The 26,184-nt window shown below is 32.6% G+C and overlaps 1 protein-coding gene across 3 annotated transcripts in view; it reads right to left on the bottom strand.

Moving 5' to 3' along the window:
- Positions 1-565: 565 nt before the first annotated feature.
- Aplf (aprataxin and PNKP like factor) overlaps positions 566-26,184 on the bottom strand; it is a 108,357-nt gene continuing 82,738 nt past the window's right edge. Inside the window, exons 8-9 of one of the 3 annotated variants that reach the window (XM_047522484.1) lie at positions 12,453-12,499; positions 566-2,147 (exon numbers count right to left, since the gene is read on the bottom strand). In XM_047522484.1, the coding sequence (XP_047378440.1) occupies positions 1,957-2,147; positions 12,453-12,499 (238 nt within the window). In that variant the 3' untranslated portion in view covers positions 566-1,956. The remainder of the gene's footprint in view (positions 2,148-12,452; positions 12,500-26,184) is intronic. The other 2 variants (XM_047522481.1, XM_047522482.1) reach the window with 2 other exon arrangements.

The following is a 26,184-nucleotide window of genomic DNA, read 5'->3' as shown; positions in this document are numbered from 1 at the left end:
ATAACATTTACCCTTTGAAAATTTAATTCACTCATTTTTAGTATCTTTGTAGAGTTGTGCAATTGTCACCTCTATCTAATTTTAGAAATTTTTATCACTCAAAAAGAAACCTTTAGGCCCATTAGCAATGTCTCCCATTTCCTCTTCCCAGGTCCCTAAGCAACCGTTACTCTACTTTCTCTCTGTAGGAATTTGTCTATTTTGGACATTTCATATAAATGAGTTCAAATAAAATGTGCCCTTTTGGGTCTAGCTTCTTATTTAACATAATATTTTCAAGATTCTTCCTTGTTGTAGCAGGTATCAGTATGACATTCCTTCTTAGGTTCAAACAATGTTCTATTGCACAGTAATACTACATTTGTTTATCAATTCATTAGTTGATGGACATTTTGGTATCACTTTTTTAGTGTTAAGAATAATGCTTGGGCTGCAGATATAGGTCAGTTGGTAGAGTGCTTGCCTTGTGAGCACAAAGCCCTGGGTTCAATCCCCAGCACTGCAAAAATAAAAAAAATTAAAAAGAATAATGCTCCTATGGACATAGTATGTAGTTCTTATCTGGACGTGCTTTTGGTATATGCCAAGGACTGAATTAAAGAACCCCTCAAGGATTTAGTCAGTGCCAGGAGAACAATAAGTTCAATGATTTTATTCATATGTTTGTCAAGCCCCCAAGACTAAGAAGATATTAGCAGAGAAAAAAAGTTCCCAAATAAATATTAGAAAAACATGTAATAATCTAGAGAAATATTATCTTATACTTGCTTTGGTTTAAGTGAATTTTAATACTGTGTAATTACTTGAAGAGATATTTGAAAATAATATCATAAACCTGTTCTGCTTTTTTAAGACAAATTTTGAAGTTCCTTTAGAGAGAAAATAATAGTGTTTTAATAAGATGCTTTTGGTTTAGTGATTTATGATTTCAATAATATGCCTCCTGCCCTGTGTACACATACCCTGTTGTTACAAATTCTATGTTATATTTTAAGAATTCTCAGCCACCTAAAATGAAGAGTATTTCTGGGTATAAAGTAGTTTAAAAATATAAACGGAGATATACAAACTGAAGGATAAGAGGTATCTTGTTTGATATAGGAGGCCAGAAACTTAAACACTGGCAAACAACATGCTAGTTTCATCTGAGTTCAAAAGAACTAATGTCTTTTAAGAAAATTATGGTTAAAACCATTTTCATATTCTTAATGTAAAGACTGAACCATGAGAGTTAAAATAATTAAGTAGGACTTTAGTTTGAAAAACTGTTAAATTCTTTGAGTTTTTTCTACCTTTAAATTTACACATACAGTAAACTATAGTTGTGGAACCTGAAATAACATACATTCCCTGCAAAGTGAACATTTTTCTCGTATAGCTTAGTTGAATCTATTTTCAGTATTCAGTTGGTAATAATTTCACCAAGTTATAAAAGATACAAGTACTAAATAAAATCACAAAGCTCGTATCTAGAGTACTAGAAAAACAGTCGCCATTATGTGATGGCTGTCATTTTTTTAAAAGCTTGGTTTTGCTTGAAGCATCACTTCAATACAATGAAAGACACATGCTTTCTCACCCATCATGTAATTTGCCTGGTTATACTTGCATAACAATCTATGAAGACAGGATTTTTGGAAAAAAGAGGAAAGTTTTGTGCAACCAAGGCTTTTTATTATCAATATGCAAAGTACAGGAAAAATATTATTACTCTTTAACCCCTTTGCTTCCTATTGGTAAGTGCTTTAAACAGGAAAGAAAAGGTAAAGCAACAAAATAAATTCCACTTACTACCTTAAAGGCTGACATTTCAATGTTTTACTTGCAAAAAGTCAATAGCAAAAGTTGTAACTATGAAAAGAAAGAAAACAATTACCACTCTAGTACCTCCTTAGTTCCTGAAAATTTTCCATAAAAAAAAAATAAATGTGAGCCCTATATTACTGCAGAAAAGAGTTATTTTTTTCTTTTCATAAATTTTTTTGCTTCCTTCAAAAGCTCTTCCACATCTTCCTTCTCTTGGTCTTCTTTCCCTGGTTCCCAGTCAGAATCTTCATCTGTTGGCTCATATTCTTCTTCCTCATCATCTAGAAAGCTGTCATTCAGGTCAGACTCATTGGGTTGTCCAACATCATCATTATCTTCATCTAAAACAGAGTATTGATATATAACACATCAATTGCCATTCAACCTGGGACTAGAGATATCTTACGGTAAAATATGTTTCTGCATCTATTTTCTTAACACATAGTTAACCACTATAAATTTCAAGAAAAGGCATTAAGATGACCATTTGTTACTTCTTTTTCTAACTTTCCCTACTTTGAGGTTCCTGGACTAAAATGGCCCATGAGTCAAAATAATGGTTCCTTGATAGCCATGATCATAGTCATGCAACCCTACCTTCCCAGTTACTCACTGCCCCTTTCTGGGATCCTCATCCTCCACTGACTTGGCCAAAGAAACATGAGTGGAAGCAGAAGCTTTAGGAGTTCTTCTGCAGTTCTGTCATGTCATTTTTCCCTCTGCCACATGAATGCCATATCACAAATCAGGGCTAATCCTTCACCCTGGATTCCAGGATGAGAACACAAATGGGACAGAGGCACAGCCAACTTGCAGCTGTACCATGAAGGAGAAATACACCTATTTATTTTTGTGATGCACTGAAATTTGGGAGTACTTGTTATCACAGCAAACCCAGCAAAATCTAATTTGACACATCTAATTTGATCAAATGAGAAGATACAAATTTAGGTGTGTTGGAAAGTTAATTTTATAGCCCTAAAATATTCTTAGAGTTCATGTTTCAATAAAGGCTAGGACTGCTATGGTAACAGTCACTAAAATTCACAGATTCCCAAATAATATTACAATACTAGAAAATTCTTGTCTCCAGATTAATTTATCCTTTACCCAACTCTTTACATTCTTTCTGTAGTTGGCTGAAAGTAGGATAGTGGCAGATTCTAGGATAATGTGGAATAGTCAAGAAACAAGTAGGAATATTTCATCTGGAAATATCAGTGTAGAAGACAATGAATAGAAAATGTATAGGTTAAAAATATTAAAGTCTGCTGAACAACTCAGCAAAGTCCTGCCATATTTGAATTCTCTTCAGATTGTTCCAATGTTTCTTCACCTTCACTCTGAGATCTTGGATCCCAGACTGCTATAGAGGAAGGCCTCCTGTCAAACTCCCCAACTTATGTATGGACTGAGAATTTTTGTTTTCTGAAAGACTACTGAGTGCAGAGTTAATTTTCTGGGATTAGCTTGTGCTTTCAAGGGAATAGTGACTTCAGGCTTATTTACTTCTCTAGAATCTTGACTTCCCTTTACTTTTGCCTGATAATTCCTTGCTTTTTAATAACCTATTTGATGCTTAAAAAAAGTTACATTTTTAGACAGCATTTAAAAATATTAATATCTGTATTTTGCATATGTTTTGGTCAACATCTTCCTAAAATGTTTATATGCAATATATCTTTAAAACTTAAATGAAAGCTAAGTAATTTGATGGGGAAAAATGAAATTAATTGCAAAAAAAGTAATATATCTGTCTTTCAACTCTGATAGCCCAATGTGTTTATAGTGTTTTTAATATCACTACTCACTCCAGAGAAGATCTGATGTAGCTTATATTAATAAAATAAAATGCAAAGAAACAAAGAACATAAAAACAAGTATATAAAAATGTCAACCTCAAAATTTAACATTATTATAAATTGATCATCGAATTTCTCTCCAAGTTTCTTTGTAGCCAAAGCTAAAAAGCCTACATAACAACTAGTTCTATTCTTACTAGAATAATATATCATACTATATGGTATATTGTCTACTTAAGGGAAATCTTGTGTTACATTTGTGCATATAAATACCTCCTGGTAAATACTTTTAGAGAATGTTTTATGTCTCACTAATCTCACTCCTTCATTTTTATAAGTGATAATACACACCAAAGAAATACTTGGGACAGAAACACTTGGGACTCCAGGGTAGTTGGAAGTTGGGAAAGAAAGTGAAGAAGAAAGAACATCATTAATCTTTGTTCTTGTCCATTCTCCTCTTGGAAGTACCTCATCTATATAACTTTTTTTAATAGAATGGGAATGTACCTTATCACGTAGTATGTGCTAATGATATCCCAGTAAGCTGTTTCCTTTCAGATTCTGAAAGTACCTTAGAGGATTTACAAGAAAAATAAATGTAAACCTGAAACAACTTTTAAGTTCTCCTTCTGACTCACTGGCTGTTCCTTCTCAGTCTTTTGCTGGCACTTCCTGGAGTGCCCCATGTTTCAAGCTGGGACCTCTTCTTTAACCTGCTAGTTGGATGATTCCATCCAGTCTTATGTGCTAAGTCTCCAAATTTATATCTTAAGCCTGACCCACTGTTCTGAATTCCAGACTCATTTCTGACTATTCATGTATTATGTTCAACTGGATAACTAACAGGCCCAGAACATAACAGTTGTCACCTTGCCCAAATCTGGTCACTCTCTTATCAGTGTTGCATACATGACTCCTCTAACCCTTCAACCTTCCAGTTCGAGGCATCTTGAATACCCATCACTGAAAATCCAGCTTCAGTATGCCAAAAAAGCGTGGTGGCTCTACCTTCAAAGTATACCTGCTGTACTCTAATACCGTTATCTTCTTCCTGGATGTGATTTCCTTCTAATTGACTTTCTTGCTTCCATTCTACTTTATTCTCCACAGGGAAGCCAGAAAACCTTCCAATAGCTTTCTGTATCACACTAAATAAAATCTGAAGTCCTGACTTGTAGATTTTGGCTTCCAAGACCCTACACAACTGGCCCACTAATGGCTTTTCTAATCTCATTTCACGTCATTCTGCTTACTCTCTTTGTTCCATTTTTATCTATTCTTTGCTGTTCCTAGAAGAGTTCAAGCATGATCATTCCCAGGGCTTTGAAACTTGCCATTCCCATTACCTGGCATACCTTTCCTCAGATAATTACCTGGCTCACTCCCTCCTTCAGAACTTTGCTTAATGTCAAAATATCAGAGACTGCTTCTTTTACCATCCTATCTGAAATGGCACTACCCTTGCTATTCAGTTCTCTTAAAGTTATCACCATATGACATTATGCAACTGTTTCTATGTACACTGTCCACTTTGTAAAATTCAACAGCAGCAGGCTTTTGTTTCTATTAACTCCTCAGATTCTATAACACCACTTAACATGTAAAAGGAACTTTATTTGTTGAAGATGTGAATGAATAAATAAACCATTACAAACCAACTACTGAACATTTCTAGTTCTACAGAACTCCTTATTTTAGTCAACACTTTTGATCACTATAATGAATTATGCAAGAGACTTATTTAAATCTTGCTAAATAAATTGACTTCAAGCCTCAATGAGCATTGAAAATCTTTAGCAATTTATTAAGCAGACTCATCTGTTGAGGCAGTAAGGCTTATTAATCAGAAGAATTTCATTTGTTTCCTCAAAATTTGTTTTTATCTATCATTTACATTTGATTTTTATGTTTACACATTCATGTTGCTCTAATAGGAACTCCAAAATCTTAACAAAACCACTATTCATAGAACTCAATGTGGCTGGTAGTTAAATTTAATCCACTTCAATTAAGAACAACAGGTATTTTTTGTGCTTCAAATGAAAGCACCAGACAAGGCAAGATCATAACATAAGGGCAAAGAGAATTCTGGAATTTAGCAATATGCCCTTTATTAGTGGTATCATATAGATAATACTTACCATGGTTTTAAATGATGACATGTGATTTCCTGTGTAGAAACAATTAATCAGTGGGCTTTAGTAGCAGACTCAATTAACAATTTAAGACATTATACAATGCAAATGCCATCTAGATGGGATGATTTGTTGTTTGTTTGTTTATGTAGTCTTTGAAGATATTTTCACAGAAATGCCAGTTTCTGTCCTTAGGAAATACACTGATTCAATGAACTTGTTGATCTAAATAATTAGATGATTTCCTGAATAATGGGAACCATTTCAGGAAACAGGGCTCTGGAATAATATGACTAGCACCTAACCTATGAATAAAAATGTCTGCCTTTAAGACAAAAATGAACATTTTTATGCAAAAGAAATATGGAAAACACTGAAAGCAAGGGAAAAACACAACCTCTGCACATGTATTCTCTAATTACACAAGCTGAAACATTAAGCATGGAATGTAGGCATCTGGATTTAAAGTGATGTAAACAGTAAAGTTTCCATATAACTTACTACAGATCAAAGAAAGCTTCTCACACAAGGACACTTTTCAGTTAGAGAACAAGACAGCTGAGTCTAGAGGAGTCACAACAGAGAAGTATTCCAAACTACCACCCCAGTGTTACATAGAGAACACCATTGTTCATGAAAAGCTTATGTAGGCACAAAAGTAAAAATAGAGACCTACCAGTATTTGTTTTTTAAAATCAATGACAAAATATAACTTTTTTGTAGTTTTATTTTTTGTAGTTGTTATTTCCAAGAGATGTACACAGAATTAAACAGCATAATGTACTTTTGAAAAAATTAACAGCCTAGAGGATTTTCTTATAGCACACTTTGTTTATTTAAAATCTAATAATTGAGTGTATCTGAAAAATCAGAAGTGAGCTTGTTTCTTCCAAAGCAAGTGAGCCTGGCAGAAATGTTTTTCTTTTTTTCTTTCTTTCTTTTATTTTTTTTTTTCTTGCTTTTTTATCTAGAATGATTATAAGTTTCCTGTTGGTGGTTACTGTTATTCTTATTGATTGCCCATCCCTCTTACCCAACCAAAAGTATCTTTCAAATACCATGATTTGACAAATAACCCAATTAATAAATGGGCAAAAGAACTGAAGAGATACTTCTCAAAAGAAGAAATACAAATGGTCAACAAATATATAAAAAAAATTCAACACCTCTAGTAATCAGGAAAATGCAAATCAAAACTACATTGAGATTTCATCTTACTTCAGTCAGAATAGCAATAATCAAGAATACAAATAATAATAAATGCTGGTGCAGGGAAAGGTACACTCATACATTGCTCATAAGGCAAAGTAGTATAACCACTCTGGAAATCAATATGGAGATTCCTTAAAAATGAACAAACAAACAAACAAAAAGCAAACAAACAAAAACCAACTAGGAATGGAACCACCATATGATCCTGCTATTCCACTCCTTGCTATTCATCCAAAAGAACTGAAATCAGCATACTATAGTATGCAATGTTTATAGTAGCGCAAATCTCAACAGCCAAGTTATGGAAGCAACCCAGAAGCCCACAGACAGATGAATGGATTAAGAAAATGTGACATATATCCACAATGAAATTTTACTCAGCCATAAAGAAGAATGAAATTATGGCATTTGCTGGTAAATGGCTGGAACTGGAGAACATCATGTTAAGGGAAATAACCTAGACTCAGAAAGTCAAGGGTCAAATGTTTTCTCTCATATGCAGAAACTAGACAAAACTAAAGGGAAAAAAGGTGGGTAGGAAATCCTATGGAAATATAAGAGAGATTAGTGAAGTAGAGAAAGGGATTGGGGGTGGGGAGAAGGGACAGGAAAAGGGAGAACTGTGGAATGAACCTGATCGAAATATCCTATGTACATATACAAATATACCACAGTGAATTTCACCTTTATATATATCAATGATGTGCTAATTTCAAAAGAAACTATAAATAAATAGAAGAAAGACCAGTAGAGTAGAGAAAAGGGAATGGGGGAGGAAGAGAGGGAGGAAAGAGGAAGTATGGGGGACTGAATTGGAGCAAATTAAATTCCATGCTTATATAATTATATCAAAATGAACTCCAATATTATGTATAACTATAATATACTAATAAAAAATACCATGGTTTGAGAGAAAGAGGACTAGTCTTGGGGATAGACATCCAAATATCAGTTTCATATAAAAGGCAATGACAATGAACAAATCACTTAACCTAATGGAATCCACTTTTTAAATCTATGAAGAAAACGATTAAATGATTTCCAAGACCATTTCTAACTCCAAAATTATAATTTTAAGGCCAAAGTAAGAATCTTCACTTTCTCTACAAATCAGTGAATATAAAATGTGAAGATGGACTGGCAGCTTGGCTATTTGAAGGCAGAACAAGAGAAATAAGCTCCTGTTGATTTCTTAAAACTGGTAACACTTAACTACCTGATGACAAAAACAAACAAACAAATACAGAAAAAGTTTAAAAACTTAGAAAAAGTCTTTTAAAAGTAATAAACAACATGCTACTGTTTTGATATTAGTATATGATAATTTCTGATTTTTCTACTTCTGCACAGGAATGTATAATATCATAATAACAATTTGAATTTTGTATTTAACATTTTCTTTACTATTTAAATTTCATTGTCAAGTCTTATCTCAAGAATTAAGTCTGTAGTGCTAGCAAAGAGCAGGCCATGTCAGCTCCATGGTGGCAGAAATGCTGATTTTTGAATGGAGCGGACATCTTTACAAGTTGCTGATTTTTCCAAATAACTTTCGAGTATTAGAATCTAAGATGGCAAATACTTCATAGCAGATTAACAACTTGATTCTTAAAGCTTTATTTTCCTTTACTTTCCCATAAATCTTAGGACTGATTTTCATTAGGTACAGAAATATGACCCAATATCCCTAAAGATGAAAATTCATTTTGTTTACTATTTCAAGTTTTTTGGGGGGGATAGAATTGAACATAGTGCCTTGTGCATGCAAGGCAAATGCTCTAGCACTGAACTATAGCTCCAGACCAAGAATTCTTTTAAATGCACCAATCTAGCTACTAGTAAGTATTCATATTTTGGGGAATCACGTTGTATATTTCTGATATACTTCATTGTACATAAAGCTTATTTCTTCTTTAAATACCATTGCATCAGATCTTCTGATATTCCAGATTCTCTCAGCTTTCCCCAAACTAAGAAGCAGCTTATAGAATCTCATTAAATTCCACTAACTTTCCTTAATAGTTTTCTTTCTAGATCTTTAGGTTTCAACTTCTCAGGGGGAAAAAGTATATATAAATATATGTGTGCATACTATTGCAGAACTATAGAAATATTAAAGTAGTTGTCCATAGAATAGTCTACATTTTCACCCATAAATGGTACCAATTTTGCTTAGAAGAATGGATACCATTCAGAGGCCAGAAAAATGACTGCAAAGATCAGGTGATAAGACACTGATGACAATTTCTTTTAAATATTGTCAACAGGTAAGGTAGTTGAGAATGTATAAAATAAAAGTTTCCTGGCACCATTTACTCTTGCATTCAATGCCTTATGCCAAAACCGCAGCACTCTGAAAATGTGTTGAAAGTTGGTGATTTCACCAATTTAAATCCAATTAGATATACAAGAAACAACAGATAACAACAAGTCTACAAAAAACAATACACTACATAAACTGTACTGGAATAGAAAAACTTTATAGATTGAAGAGTTTTAGGAGTGTTACAAATCAGAAATGAAATGGTGAAAGTTTAATGTGATTATCTTATATGGGCACCATATTAAATCTTATTATCTTGTTATATAGTTATGATGCCCCCACCTCAAATTCAACATGTATAATTTTAAAACAAAACAAAAACCTATCCAGTTTTTCTTACTAATCTCTATTATGTGCAAAATGTCATCTCCAGTCTCCTGATAATTTGTACTATAATCTAGAGTCATCTCTATTTCCTTAGCCTCATCGCAGAACCCATACCATGGCTCATCAGTTGGCAAATCCTATTGATTCTTCCTTCAGTCTCTCTCTTGTATCCAATTCCATCTTTCCACTCTCACGGTGGCCACCCTCATTCATTCTGGCCTCTTACTTGATGACTTCACTAATCTCCAGAAGACTTCCCTGGATATAATTCAGACTGCTGCTGGATATAATTCACCAGCTTGATTTTCACAAAATACTGGCTCATCATTATTTGCCAAAGTGCTGTCATCTCTGGCTTTAGAGCGCTCTTATAACCTGGTCACAATATACCTTTTTGTATCAGCCAAAGTGACTACTGGGAGTCTTCATCAGTTAAAACTCGTCTACCTACTAACTCTAAACACATTTCTTCTTATTGTCCTTGATTGGTCTGTTATTCACTTTGTCTGGATTGTACTATACCCACTTACCACAAAGTCAAAAAACAAAGATAACTAAAATTCTACCACATTGAAAACCAATTTAGAGTTCCTACGTCAAATCTACCCTGATAAACAAGACTTTAAAATTTAATTTAATACTTGAAATACTCCAGATCCTCAATTTATAAGTTTAAGAGGTGGAAGAGATGTTCTGACTGTATTAGTACACAGTGACTCCTGAAAGTATGTAAGTACTCCCCCCTTAACTATGGGGGATATATTCCAAGCTCCCCACTAGATGCCTGAAATCAAAGTTAGTACAGAACCATAAATATATATATATATTTATTTATGTATATGAATGTATATGTATGTATGTATATATCTATATGTATAGATATATATTATGTATAGAGATACAGATGTATATATATATATACATACTTAGATAAGCATGTATATATACACATATATAGATGTGTAGATATAAAAATAGTATACATAAAATAGTACATATCTATACATCTATACATAGTAAGTGTATATATAATCTATACATCTGTATATCTATGTATATAGATGTGTATATATACACACACATACTATATTATGTATACTTTTCCCCTATATATGCATACCTTTGATAAAGTTTAGTTATAAATTAGACATAGTAATAGATTAACAGTAATAATAATGAATAACAATAACTAATAAATAACAATAACTAATAAAATGGAATAATTATAACAATATAATAAATGTTATTTAAACTTATGAATTATTGTCTTTTCCATTAAATTTTTCAGTAAAGGTTGGCTATAGGTAACTAAAATAGTGGAAAGCATAACTGTGATGATATATATACACATACTACTGTATGTATGGCTAAACAGTTGCCTAAAATGTCTACACATTTTTAAGGGAAAACTAGCTTTCTAGTAAATAAAACTTTTTTTTTTTTTTTTTGTGGTGCTGGGGATTGAACCCAGGGCCTTGTGCTTGAGAGGCAAGCACTCTAGGAACAAAAGGTTTTTATTAAAAAATGAACTGTTTAAGTATATTCTTCATTCATAAAATATTTCAATGATAATTCCAAGAAATTTGGACATTTTAAATTACACTATATGATGCATACTGATAACTTAAGTAAATACATCCTATTTCTATAAAGATATACAAATGTCCTTACATGAGACAATGCCATAACTTGTTCATAAAATATAACTCTAACAAAATGTTATCACATTATTACTGGAAAAGAGCTATTTTGTTTATCATAAATATACAACATTAGATACAGCTTAAGAAAGCATAACATATAACCTCTAGTATCTGTTGGCTGAGATAAAAGGAATATAATTATATCTGAAGTACTCAAGTGTTACAGTTAGAAATACCAAATGGAATTCTCTTACTATGAAATTACTTTCATCACTTTGCTACCAGTTAGTTTTCTACATGCTTGTACAAGTGCAGGCAAGCATAGTATCCATAATAAGTATTTTATTTTCTCCTTTGTGAGCAGAAATATTGTTTGATGAACTAGTCTATAAATGGTATAAAGAAAGAAGAATTTTTAAAGGGAAAAATATTAGAGTTCAGAAACAGGATAAACAGAAAGTAAAACAGATTGATGTAAACTGAACAGATGGATATTTGATGTCTGTCCCTCCTCCTTCGTTCTTCCTCAAAGCTTCAATTTCCTTGGGAATCCCTGTGGTTCTGAAGAAGCTACCCTGGTTCAAACTAATCAGAGACCATAGTGATTGGTTCAAGGGTAAGAATGTGATCAAAGCCAGTAAAAAGAGTGTGTTTCATTTTTCCTCCTAGGAATTATGAGAGTCAGTGTTGTTCATTCTCACTCTCCTCAAATGTAAACACAGGTGCTTATTGTCCCAGTTGAATAGGATGCACTCAAACCTTGAGGTGAGAGAGAATGCTTTAGGATGATAATACCCTTTTGACAGATGATAGAAGGAAACTGAGTCCTTAGGGACATTCTAATGAGCAAAAGCCAAAAATCTTGTCTAAATCCATTTCTACCACCATACTTTTCATTTACAGGAGTCAATGAGTTTTCATTATCACTTAGGCCAGTTTGAAATTTTGTTTTCAGGTACTTAATAAACAAAAGAATCCTAACAGATACAAGGCAAATTATATCTCATTAGATTGGGGAACCACATTTGCTGTTTAAAAGGTTCACAACTTTTAACCTAAAAAAAAAGAAACATAACAATAAGCAATTCAACAAATTCACAAAAGCAAAGAAAAATTTTTATAATACATAGAAACTGTCTAGATTTAAGAGAAGAATCATCCAGTGGTTTCATTTTGAGTTTACTGAAGTAAAATAACTTACCTGTACATGTACTATGTCTATATTCTATCTTGTGCTGGGGATTCTTTCTGAAAACAAAACAAAAAAAAGAAAGCAAAAATAAGTTCTAGTTTTACTAAAAACTAATAAAACTACTTAACTACTTAAACTAAACTAGAATACTAAGTAACTTACAGAAAAAAATTAGGCCCAAAAGGCTTCTTATTGAAAAGTATTTTTTAAAAAAATTGTAGTATTTACTAAACCTATTCCATGCCAGGCACATTTCTAAATGCAAAGATAGAGTTATGCAAAGATATGCATAGATATACAAAGATAAAGTTCATACTTCAAGAACTTATACCCTAGAAAGACAGGATGAGTCAACACACAATATGTTATGTTTCTAAGATACAATATGTTGTTTTTCTAAAATGTCATTACCACATACACAACGATATGATGTAAAATAGTATATGAAATATATGACACAAATATCTAAATGTATTTAGATTTATATTCAGCACATATTGTCCAGAAAGATACTACTAAGGTTCTCCTTGAGTTCTAAGGAAAAAAAACATTTTACTAATGTCTCTTGAAAGAATGCCAATTGTTTGTTAAGAGGAAAAAAAGAAAGTCAATTTTGTTGATAAATTCATATTACATATTCTGAAGCCAAACAGAAACTACTAATGGAACATCATTTTAAATTATATGTATCTGTGATCAATTGCTTCTTTCATTAGTTAAAGAAATACTTGGCACCCTATGAGTATAAGACATTTTCCAAATAATATAAAACTTTGCCAGCAAAAATCCAAAGCAACTGTTAATTGTCATCCATTTGATGGGTACCCCTTCCTCAGAGGACAAAGGGAGGATTAGGTATACTAGCAATAGAAACATGCTCAGATATATAACTTTCTAATATACCGTGATAGAAATTATTATTTTACATGATGGTTTTTCATTTATTGGATGAAATTTTCACTGTATTCTGGCTCTAAGTTGGCACTGAAGCTAAAATAGATAGAAAATTATACATTCTTACCCTCCTTAAGGAGTCAGAGTCTGGGACTAGGGGCAAGACAGACATTTGATAAGCATCTTTTTAAAATTGAAAAACAAGAAGATGGGAAGTAGCCCTTATGATGTCTTTCAGGAAACAAGTATGAAATTCAGCCTTAGGCCTTCTTTCTCAGGCTAAATAACCCTTGTTCTTCATTAAAAAAAATTTTTTTTCAATAAAGCAAATAAAGCAATTTTTAAAAAACTAAAGAACTTAGGTTACATAAGTATTTAAACTTTTCTATAAGTCCTCCCACCCAACTTCATATTTCCATATCTAGTCCAATGGATAAAAATGGCCAAAGCCTCAGGAAGCAGAATCTCTAACCTTAGACCTAGCCTACAAGTTATAAGAAATACTCACAGGAAGATCTCAGAGTGGCTATTCCATCTTCCCCAGATGGTAGATGTACAATGTGACCCTAAGAAGGTAAAGTTCTTGCCTGGAGGCTGTACTTTCTAACTTGAGTAATGACCATAATAAGATAGAGGCCCAGGCAAAGTTATGAACTGGATTAAAAAACTTCTGTAATAATCAGGTGATTAAATGTCCTATATAAATTCCTTTATGGGACTAGTGTGAAAGATGTCTCTGACTGCTCCCTTTTTATTATTTAAAAAGTATTCACTTTGTGTTTTAAAAAATTTCATAAAAAAATTATAGTTTATACTGGGGAAAGCTAATGGCCAAATTATATAGTTATACTGTGTGCATATACAAATACCTGACAATGAATCCCACCAATTTAAAAATGCACCAATTTAAAAATGGGAAAAGGTAATAAAAGTATACTTTAAAAGTATTCTACTATTCACCTTTGTGCCTGTAACACTATTGTGGTACTGGTCAACAGAGTAAAATAAATTCTAGTCAAACAGAACCATCTACTTTATAGTTGTGTTTTATTTTCAGCAATGCCTAGTACTTTACATTTGCTTCAAATATTAGTTTTTTAAATCTCATCATAATTTCTGAGATAATAGGAAATGATTTTAAAAACATAACTTTAAAATAGTTGCTAAAACTCAGAAAAACAGTTATCCATTCAAAGCTGTGGTAACCACAGAACCTGTTTTCCACAACTAGTGCTACTTTTAAGAGTTGCAAATAAAAACTGAAAAATCTTTAGAACACTCTCCAACAGAACTTTCTGCGATAAGGGGCATTTTCTGCATGCAGTTATTGAGCACTTGAAAGGTGGGTAACAGAGCCAAGGAACTGAATTTTAAATTGTATTTTTAAAAATTTACAATTAAATGTATCAGTCATATGCACTTATCACACTGAACAACACAGGTTTAATTTTTAAAAATGAGATCTTCCCTGCCCAGCCAAGATAAATTTAAAATTAATCGAAAAAAGAAAAAAAACTCACAATACATTCACTTCTTTTCATAATGACTCTAAAAAAAAAGTAAAAATTCTATAGAAATGCTATTATTTAAAGAGAGAGGGTAGTGATTAAAATGAGAGTAGAGATTAAAATGAGAAAGATCAAATTAGAATTCTGGCTCTGCCACCACCTTACAGGCTAGGTTGCGATTCCCCATTTGTAAAAGGAAGATAACAACAGAACCTGTACCCATATGAAGCTGTTGTAAGACTCCATGAGATAACATGGTAAGTCCTTCTCTAAGGGCTTAAAAGGTGGTAAGTAATTGACGTTAGGTACCAATTCATTCCTTATTAGTTTCAAGAAATATTCACAGAGTACTTATTATATGCCAGGTGACAGTGACATTCTTTATTGCTAGTATTTTTTCTTTTTAAAATAACTGTTCTTACAATGTGAACATTGAACAATGCAAGAGTGCAACTGTAATTAATTAGGGTCATAACTCAACAGTTTTGACAAATGGAAAAAAGATTCTAAACAAGATTGTGTGGTTGGGATAATTAACCCAAATGTGACCTTTTGATGAAAAAAAACTTAAACTTGAGAAAAATGAACTGGACAACTTAGATGTGATAAAGAGAGCTGCAAAAAAACAAAGCTGTGGTGATGATTTGTGGGAAGATCCTTTCTGTACATGCTGGTGCAAGTCACTGACTTGTTAAAATGCAATGTTTATTGAAGTACAGCTAATACTGGGCATTAGGGAAGAAAGAACAGAAAAGCAGTATTCATCTTTAATTTAGAAAAAAGATAATTGGTCATTTGAGTGTTTGTTTTTATAACTATTTTGAAAAAATATCAAACTTATTAAAGTATGTATAAGAATAGAACACTGAAATTTTATATACTTTCATCAAGATTCCTCTACATGGATGCTTATTATGATTTGACTATCTATAGCCATTTGAGATATAAAAGCTTTTTTCTGCTTCCCTTTAAATATGCTTGCATCAGGAATCAAGTAGTCTTTTCCTGATTTGCCTTTACCAGATAAAGCAGGGTTATTGAAAAGTTAAATACTGTCATAACTGGTTGCTACTAGAGCCTCCTTGAAAAGTTGCTTTAGAAACTCTCAAATAACTAAATATCTGGCATTAAAGAGTGAAGAACTGGAACCAAGGAAGTTAACATTGAGACTCAGGTACAGATTATTTACTAAATAAGGGTTAAAAGATTGCTAAAATACGTTGTCAAACTAGAATGAATAAAAGGTACATTAACTTTTTAAAAAGGGAAAGCAAAGATACAGTATCAGAAAACAGGAGGGTATAGTTTAGAGTTTCAGCAAGTGGCTCTCCATTTTCTATTCTTTTGGAACACATTCACAGTCGCACTCATAAATCCCATCTAAATACTCTAATCTTACATACTACCTAAAAGAAGTCAAATCATTTAGGAAAAAAAATGAATGAAGAAAAAAGTTTTACAGTTGCATATTCCAAAACGGAAGAACAGAAAATCTATTATGAAATTTTATAATACACATATATATTTTATACACATACCTTATGTGCATGCGTGATATATGTGTATTATTTTGATCACCTATCAATGAGTTGCTGGAGAGCATGAGATTTTTCTTATATTTTTAATTTCTTTCATAGCTCCTACAACAGTACCTTTCACAAGGTAGTATACAACTATGCTTTTCATAGATTATTCTATATACTGGAACATCAATCAACTTTTTGCCTAAAACATTTTGATTAAGCTTTCACAACAGTTTTCAAAATGATGTAATACTTGTTTTTCCATTTTCTAAGTTAATTTATTTTTGACAATTTTTATACATTTATGGCATACAGTATGATGTCTTGAAATATATACACATTGTGGAAGGGCTAAATTAAACTAACAAAAGCACTACCTAACATACTTTGCATTTTGTGGGGTAGACCAGGTAAAATAGACTCTCAGTGATTTCCAAATATTCAGTACATTGTTATTAACTATAGTCACAATATTGTACAATAGTTGTCCTGCATTACCTACCCTGTTTTACTGAAACTTTGTATCCTTCAGTCAACATTTCCCCAACCCAACTCCCTCTTGCACCTGGTAACCTACTTCTGTGAGTTAAGACTTTAGATTCTATAAGTAAGGGAGATCATGAAGTATATGTCTTTCTCTGCCTGCATTATTTCACTTAGTGTAATGTCCTCCAGATTTATCTGCACCGTCAAAAATGACAGGATTTCTTTCTTTTTAAAAAGCTAAATAGCATACCATTGCATATATGTAACATTTTCTGTATCCATTCATCTATTGATGGACACTTACATTGATTCCCTATTTTGGCTATTGTGAATAATGCTGCAGTGAACGTAGGAGTGAATGTAACCTCTTTAATGATTTCATTTCCTTTCTCTATATACCCAATAGGAGGATTGCTGCATCATATGGAAGCTCTATTTTCATTTTTTTAGAAATTTCCACATGGTTTTCCTTAATGACTATACTAATTTACATTGCCATCAACAGTATGAAAGAGTTCCCTTCTCTTCAAACCCTTGCCCACACTTATTTTTGTAGCCATTGTAATGTGTGAGGTAACATCTCACTGTAGTTCTAATTTGCATTTTTGATGATTAATGATGTGAACACTTTTCATACACTTGTTAGCCAAGTCTCTGTCTTCCTTCGAGATTTATCTACTCAGGTTCTTTGCCCTGAATATTTTTAAGTTTTTAACTTAGGTTATAAGTTTTCTTGCTATTGAATAACTTACATAATTTGAATAGTAACCCCTTATCAGATGTATTGTTTGCCAACATTCTCTCCCTTTCTGTAGGTTGGCTTTTCACTTTGTTGATTATTTCTTTGGCTGTGCTTAAACTTTTGTTTGTTGTAATTCCATTCATCTCCTTTTACTTTTGTTGCCTGTGCTTTGGGGATCATAACGAATAACCACTGGTCAGACCAATATCCTAAGAGTTTTTACCTTATCCTCTAGTACTTTTCCAGTTGAGTCTTACATTTTAGTCTTTAATCCACTTTCAGTTGATTTTTGTATATGATGTGAGATGAGGACCTAATTTAACACTTCTGAATGTGGCTATCCAATTTTCCCAACACCATTTATTGTGTGTTCTTGACGTCTTTCTCAAATGTCAATTGACAGTAAAAGTGTGGATTTATTTCTGAACTTTCTATTCTGTGCCATTGGTCTATTTTTATGCCACTATCATGCTGTTTTATGTTTTTATTAATGCATCTAGTTATAAATAATAGTGGGGTTCATTGTGACATATTCATAAATGCATATAACATAATTTGTTCCATTCCAATTCCCAGTGCTTTCCCTTTCCTTCCCCTCTTTTCTCCCCCTGATCTCCTTCATCTACTCTACTGGTCTCTCTTCTATTTATTTACTATTTTAAAAAATTATAGTTATACATAAGAGTGAAATTCATTGTGACTATTCATACATGCACATAGCATAATCTGGTCAATTTCATCCTGCAGTTCCTATCTTTCCTCCCTCCCCCACAATCCCCTTCCTCTCCTGTTCTCCCTTCTATTTTAATAAGATCCCTCCCTTTTAAAAATCCCTAAATTTTCCCCTAACTTTCACAAACAAGAAAACACTTGATCTTTATTTCTCTTGGTACAATGTTTTCCAGTTTCATCCATTTACTAGCAAATGACATAATTTCATTCTTCTTTTTGCCTAAAACTCCATTGTGTATATATACATTTTCTTGTCTGTTGATGGAAGCCTCGGTTGGTTCCATAACATGCTATTGTGAATTGTGCTGTTATAAACATCGGTATGCATGTATCACTACAGTATACTGATTTTAGTTCTTTTGGATAAATACCAAGCTGGGTCATATGGTAGTTCCATTCCTAGTCTTTTGAAGAATCTCCAGTCTGCTTTCCAAAGTAATTGTACCAATTTGTAGTCCCAATAACAATGCATAAGTATATATTTTCCCTACATTGTTGCCAGTAATTATTTGTATTCTTGATGATTGACCTTCTAATTGGGGTAAGAGGAAATCTCAGTGTAGTTTTGATTTCCATCTCCCTGATTCCTAAGGATGTTTAACATTTTTTTCATATTATATTTCTTCTTTTGAGAAATGTCTATTTAGATCATTTGTCCATTTATTGATTGGGTTATTATTTTTATTCTTTTTTATTTCTTTATATATTCTGGATATTAATTCCCTGTCAGAAGAGTAGCTGGTCAAGTTTTTCTTTTCATACTCTTGTTCTCTTTGCTGTGCAGAAGCTGTTCAATTTGAGGTCACCCCAATTATTAATTTTTAGTTTAATTTTTTGTGCTTTAGGAATCTTGTTAAAGAAGTTAGTTCTTGTGCCAATATGCTGGAATGTGGACCCTGGTTTCTCCGAGCAATTGCAGTGTTTCTGGTCTAATTCCTGTCTTTGGTCTACTTTTGAGTTGATTTTTGTGCAGGGTAGAGACAGAAGTCTAGTTTCATTCTTCTACATGTGTTTATACAGTTTTCCCAGCACCATCTATTTAAAAGGCTGTCTTTTCTCCAGTGTATGTTTTTGGCACCTTTGTGTAGGATCAGATGGCTGTACCCATGTGGATTTGTCTCTGTGTCTTCTATTCTATTCTACTGGTCTTCATGTCTGTTTTTGTTATTAAAGCTCTGTAATATAATTTGAGATAAGGGTCTTTCATTACTCCAAATGAATTTTAGGACTACTTTTCAAGTTCAGAGAAGAATGTCACAGTATTTTGATGGAATCACATATAGTCTATAGATAGCTTTTGGTAATATGACCATTTATTAGACTTTGCAGTATATTTTGAAGTCAAGGAGTATGATACCTCCAGATTTGTTCATTTGCTCAAGACTGCTTATCTATTTGGAGTCTGTTTTGATTCCATATTAACTTTAGAACTGTTTTCTCTGTTTCTGTGAAAATGTCTAAATCAGTACATAGCTCTGGGTAACATGGACATTTTAACAATATTACTTCTTCTGATTCATGAATACAAAATACATTTCCATTTGCTTTTGTGTCTTCTTCAATTTTCTCATTTATGTTTTGTAGTTTCAGTGTACATTTTTTCACCTCCTTGGTTAAGTTTGTTCCTAAAATGTTTTTTTTATTTTGTAGCTATTATAAATGAGATATTGTTAGTGTATACAAATGGTACTGTTTTATAGGTTGATTTTTATATCCTGCAAATTTACTGAATTTATTTATTAGTTCTAACAGTTTTTTGGTGAAATCTTTAGGATTTTCTATATAAAAAATCGTCATCTGCTAAATTTTTATATTATATAGAGAAAAAAGACACTTGTTTTTCCCTACCTTTGCTATTTCTTAAGAAAAATGACTGTTTAAAGCACTTGAAAGAATCTTTTATAAGATAAAACAGAATAAATTCTCACTGGTTAGAGTACAAAATAGTTTCTACTTATTTCTGAACTGAAAATGAACTTTTTAAAGTTAATGTTAATATCTAATTGTGTTTTTCAGTAAACCCTATTCTGTGGATTCCAATGTTTTCAGAAACTAACCCTCTGAAAGGCAGTTTTTCTCTAGGCAAGAGAAAAAATAAGGATGTTAGGAAGCTACTCAGTCTTCCAGGCAAAAGGCGGTTATGAGTGAGGTGGTAGTGGTTGAGGACATAAGGAGTGATCACAGCCCAATGTATTTTAAAGGTTGAAATGGCAGAACTGAATGAATGATGTAAAGGAAAGAGAAAACTGAAGACTGCCTTTTAGTTGTGGGCTTAAACATTATGTGAATGGTTGATTCATCTACAGAGATGAGAAACACTTAAAAAAGAGTTTTCACAATAAACACCAACAGTTCTGTTTCAGATGTAGTAGGTTTGAACTACCTGTTATGAAACCAGATGGAAGCATTTAAACACATAAATCTAGAGTTATTAAATTGAATTAGCTCACCTAGGAAGTAAGTATAGAATGGAGAGAGGAAGAAATCTAAACACTGAGCCCTGTGGCTCTGTGATATCTATGAGTAAGGAAACAGAAGAGACAGCAAAGAAGGCTGAAGTTGAGAATCCAGGAATATAACTGAGCTCACTTCATGAATATAAATATATTGCTCTCTGCTCTGGGTTTATCCATCAAGTGGAGGACTCTAGAGTACAAGCAATCCAATCTGTGTTTTCCATGTTTTCATGAGGAATTGAAACCCACGTGTATCAAATGACTTATGCAAAGTTATGCTAGCATATTAGCATAGCCAGTACTAAAACCTAAGTTTGCTGAATAAAAAACTCATTCTTTCTCCATCATAGAGAACTATCTAAAGATTGACTGCATAATGGAGGAAAAGAGTAATGATTTTTATTTTCATTTACTTTCCAAAAACTGATAATATGATGACTTTTTGTTTTGTACTAGGGATGAACCCAGAGGTGCTTAACCACTGAGCTACATTCCTAGCCCCAGCTCTGTTTATTTTTTATTTTGAGACAGGGTCTCACTAAGTTGCTTAAGGGCTTTGCTAAGTTGCTGAGGATAGCTTTGAACTTGTGATACCCCTGCCTCAGCCTCCTGAGTTGCTGGGATTACAGGTGTGTGCCATCACACCCAGCAATATCATGATTTTTAAGTGAATGTAAAGAATGGCTTTACATCAGGTTCTAGAATAGTGATTAGCACAGTTTGATGCTCAATATTTATTTAACAAATAGTCATACTATATTTTTACTTTATCAAAAAAATTTATCTCGCATCTTTAAAATTCAACACCTATTTTTAAACCTGAAGCAAAACCACAAATTCCATATCATCAAATAATGTAGGTCTTAAAATTTTGGAGAAAATTAATTAACAAATAACGAAAGAGTAAACTAGCATGAAATAATAGAGAGTATTCAATTTGTTAACTGAAAATCACTACAATTTACCACGTGTTCCAAAAGAACTGAAAATTCTTATATATGTGTAAGTAGCTGTAGGGTTTCTTTCACGTCTAGCGTGGGTGAGGGAAAGGGTTTCTGTCAGAGGGATGCGCCAGCTGTAGATTAATCACTAAGAAACTTACTTAATAAAATAACCACAGGAGACAATTATCTTTTTAAACCCATGGATTGAGCCATGCTAAAATATGGCTTCTAACAACATGGAGGAGCCCACCTTCCTTTTATTTATAGTCATACAGGTAAGGGGACCAGGAGGAGCTGCTTCTGTGAGAAACAGGATGGGGCGGAGTTGAGGAGCCATTTGCTTTAGCAGGTCATCCCAGCAGGATCAGGCGGTGAGCCACTCTGCACAGAAGTCACATACCCCAGGCTATCTGAAACAGTCTCTCATGACTGCCAGTTCCTGGAAGTCAGACTTCCATGTCCCATGGCTCAGTCAAGCCTGATTCTGCTAGTCATGTATGGTTTCCCACAAGTAACACTAAATATAACAAAGAAAAACAAATTTATCATTATGAAAATAAATGCATATTTATATAAATGAGAAAAAAACAAAACACAGAAAACATTCAAGTGTGTCTTGTCAAGACTATGTGAATCTAATTGATGTTGTTACTGTGATTTCTAGGTGAAGTTTTAAAAAAAAAATGACAGCCAAGTCTTATGTAACACTGCATACCAAGTGACTAATAGTTAGTCTAAATATTTTCTTTGAAGATCATATTCTTACACATGACTAAAGAACTGCATGCATGAAAATGATACAAAAGGTTATTTCTTCTATAAGTAAAACCTATAAAATGGGGAAAGGTGCTACTAACATTGGTAATTCTTATCTATAAATGATGTGATTACTTCTGTCTTAGTCCATTTTATGCTATCACTGAATATCACAGATTAAGTATCTCAAAAAGAATAGAGGTTTATTTATCTCATGATTCTGGAGGCTAGGAAATACAAAAATGGACAGGCTGGAATCTCTCTTCCTCATCTTATAACGCCACTAAAGGCACCATGGAGACCTCACCCTAATGACCCTATGTAGTCCTAATTATTTCCCAAAGACCCATTTCCAAATGCTATTAATGTATGACTTTAGCTAGTAAAATAGCCAATACATGAATCCTGGGACAAGCCCAAACCACAGCAGCTTCATACAGACTAATTCTGGATATCTCAACTACCTAACAACTAGAGCCTCCTTACAAAGATCTAGTTACTTTTGCTGTAATAATATGACCTATAATTACATTAAATATGCATATTCTTTTTATTAGGCTTCTAAGAATATTATCTTGTAATTTGAGGTAAATATATCTATATATGATCAATTAAGGCATCACTGCATTAACTTGGAACACTTTCAAAAAATTTAAAAAAATAATAAATTTTGTATTAGTTATGAACTTGGATCATCAAATATCAAAAAATTATGAATCTGCTTACCATAAAATATATATTTTGAATAAATGAATGATGATGCTTATAGCAAAACACTGTGTTCTTTCACACTATACAGGCTATGTTGAAGATTCAATATTACTTAGAGAGCACTTATAGTTGATGATTGATATACCTCCCTTAGACATCCCTCTTAAAGAACATTATCATTTTCTAACAAAAGGAGGGCACTAGCTTCTGAAAACTATCAAGGCACCAATATTTTCATTTGCAAAATAATGACTACCTAAGATTTTGTAAATCTGTGGCAGTGTACACAGTTTAACTTTACATTCTTAAACTAAGTTGGTATAACATGGATTCCACTCATTTTTGCATGTATTTATGCTAAGTTTAGGTCTTAATTCAGCAAGTAATAGGAGTAACATGCTGCATAAAATACTATTACTCACCAAAGGAAGTGAATGAGTCACAGGCAGAGATAGAGATCACTGGATTGTGCTGGACATTATGTATCTAATGTTCTAATTCAGACAAGTACCTTAAACTAATCAAATCCAATAAACTGAGTTTTCAGTTGCACGGCAGAGTACAGGACAAAAATAAATTAGTTAAATGAGCAAGATACTTAAAATGACAACAACTATCTAGTGTTTCCAACTAATTTTTTCAAGTGGAATTTAATTTTGTAAGATTTATAAAACATTACAAGTCAGAGAAAATGTTAATACGTGTAGTCTAAAATAAAGTAAAACTTAATATCACATATCCTTTTCTAAAAACCAAACTATGGATCTATATTTTTACTAAAATATGCATTTACATATCCGATTCTTATTTATTTTCCTCTGTCATACTCATGGAATGGAACAGCTACAAAATGAAATATATCCAAGCATGTACTGTTTTGTGTTTACATATTTGCTCTACAGTGACAAAACATTGGCCCCCTAAATGATAATAGTTGGAAATATAATAAAATATCATATAAATTTAGTTAGTTAACATGTAGTATAAAGACTAAGATTATTTAACGTGGTATATGACATCTAATATACGTACATATCAAAATGAGAAACTGACTTGCACACATTCCAGGAATTAAATCATAAGACTGGGAAGCAAAAAATAAAATAAAAAAGGATAAACAAACAAACATGCCACAGATAATGATTTTAGCCCCCTTTCAAATGTGTCATCCACCATGGATCATGGAAAACAGATTTATCACAATTCTACTTTTGGAATATATATTTTCCTACTTTCTAAATATAATAATTTATTGTTGCTGCTGCTTATTTTATGATTTGTGAAACTTCAATATTTTTCATAGTTGTAGGAAAAAACTGGCATGCACCTACATGAAAATGTGCTTAAACAAACTAACTTAGAACACTTTATCACTTTAATACACTAAACAGTATATTATGGCTGATAAAACACACACAAGATTGCTAAAGAGTAAATTGATCATAATATGACATTGATTCAGTTTAGAAATGACATAAGTCTATTAGATATTTTTTGCCTAAATAATAATGATAACATGATAAGAGAAGATATGTTAAAATATATTTTTTCTATTATGTTTTTGACCTAGAAAAGTCATGATTTCTTCAAATTGCCTTATTTGGAGGTTTTCTTTTATTATGGTTTTTTTCTTTAACTATGAAATATTATTTTTGCACTTGATTTAAAAGACAGCCACCATTCATGACTAATGATTGTGGAGTCAGTCAAGAGCATAGAAAAATTCTGGACTAGAGGAGGAAGATTTGGTTTTGATCTCACAAGCTTTGGGTTTTGGGCAACTCTTATCTTTCTTAGTTTTCATTTCCTTATTTTTAAAACTGCAGGCAGAGTAATCTATCTAAAGGTCTCTTTGAACTGTAATTAAAATTAGCAAGAGAGAAAAAACCCTCAAGTTTTTATCTACAACTAGAATCAGGATGCAAAGCAGATCAATACATGAAAAAATGCACATTTCTCTAGATAGATATACGTTTTTATTAGCACATGTAGGCTATTAGCATTTGAGTAATTTCTCTTAACCGTTTCCTGCTATCATTTCTTTTAAAGAGATTGATGAACTAGAGACAGCATTTTTAACATCAATATTCTAAGTAAGTCTTTATGCTTTTTTTTCTCCTAAAGAACAGACGTATGTAGCTGGGCACAGTGGCACACACCTATAATCCCAGTGACTTCTAAGGCTGAGGCAGGAGGATTTTAAGTTTGAGGCCAGTCTCAATAACTTATCAAGACCCTTAGTAACTTAGCAAGACCCTGTCTCAAAACAAAACAAAAATTAGTATGTGTGTATGTATATATTTATATGGTGGGAAGGGGAGGGAGGGAGGGAGGAAAGAAAGAAAGGAGAAAGGGGAGCATAGAAAAAGGGAGAGAAAGAAATGGACACATTTAGATTCTGCTTCTGGAAAGGATATGGGGTATCACAGTGAACCAATACCCTTGTTTTAGCAAGTAGAATAAAACTGAAAGATTGTTAAAATTACTCATAGAACTATGAGAGCAATGAGAATTTTAGAATATCTAAAAGAAATTTTTAAAATTCATTTAGAGATGAAAAATTTTTCCTATATGTGAACTGATAATCACGGCCTGTTTTCTTCCCTAAAGCCAGTTGTCAGTTCTTGGTGTGGTAAAGAATAAAATTTTGAGCCAACCAAGTATAGGAACTCTATTTGAAGAAAGAGAAACCAGTAGAGGTTACCATCTGCTCATGGGGTTGTCATAACAGTTTGTAAACTGAAGGAGCTCCAAACACAATTTTTTTTCTCTGAGAAAATTTTGCTGAGTTCCTGGTTGATATGAGAAGCTGAAGGTCTAGGTCTAAACTTTCAAAAAGGCAGTGTGACATCTCCCACTCATGCAGCTTTTCAGAGACAAGTCGCACTATAGGGTAGGTATCTGTAACAAACATGTAATCATTGTCCCCTCCAAGAATTGTGCCAGAATTTAATAAGTGTAAATAACAGGCAATGGGCTAAGATTACAA

Source organism: Sciurus carolinensis, chromosome 13 (genome assembly GCF_902686445.1).
Source record: "Sciurus carolinensis chromosome 13, mSciCar1.2, whole genome shotgun sequence".
Taxonomy (NCBI): Eukaryota; Metazoa; Chordata; class Mammalia; order Rodentia; family Sciuridae; genus Sciurus; species Sciurus carolinensis.
This window is presented reverse-complemented; position numbering and strand designations above follow the sequence as displayed.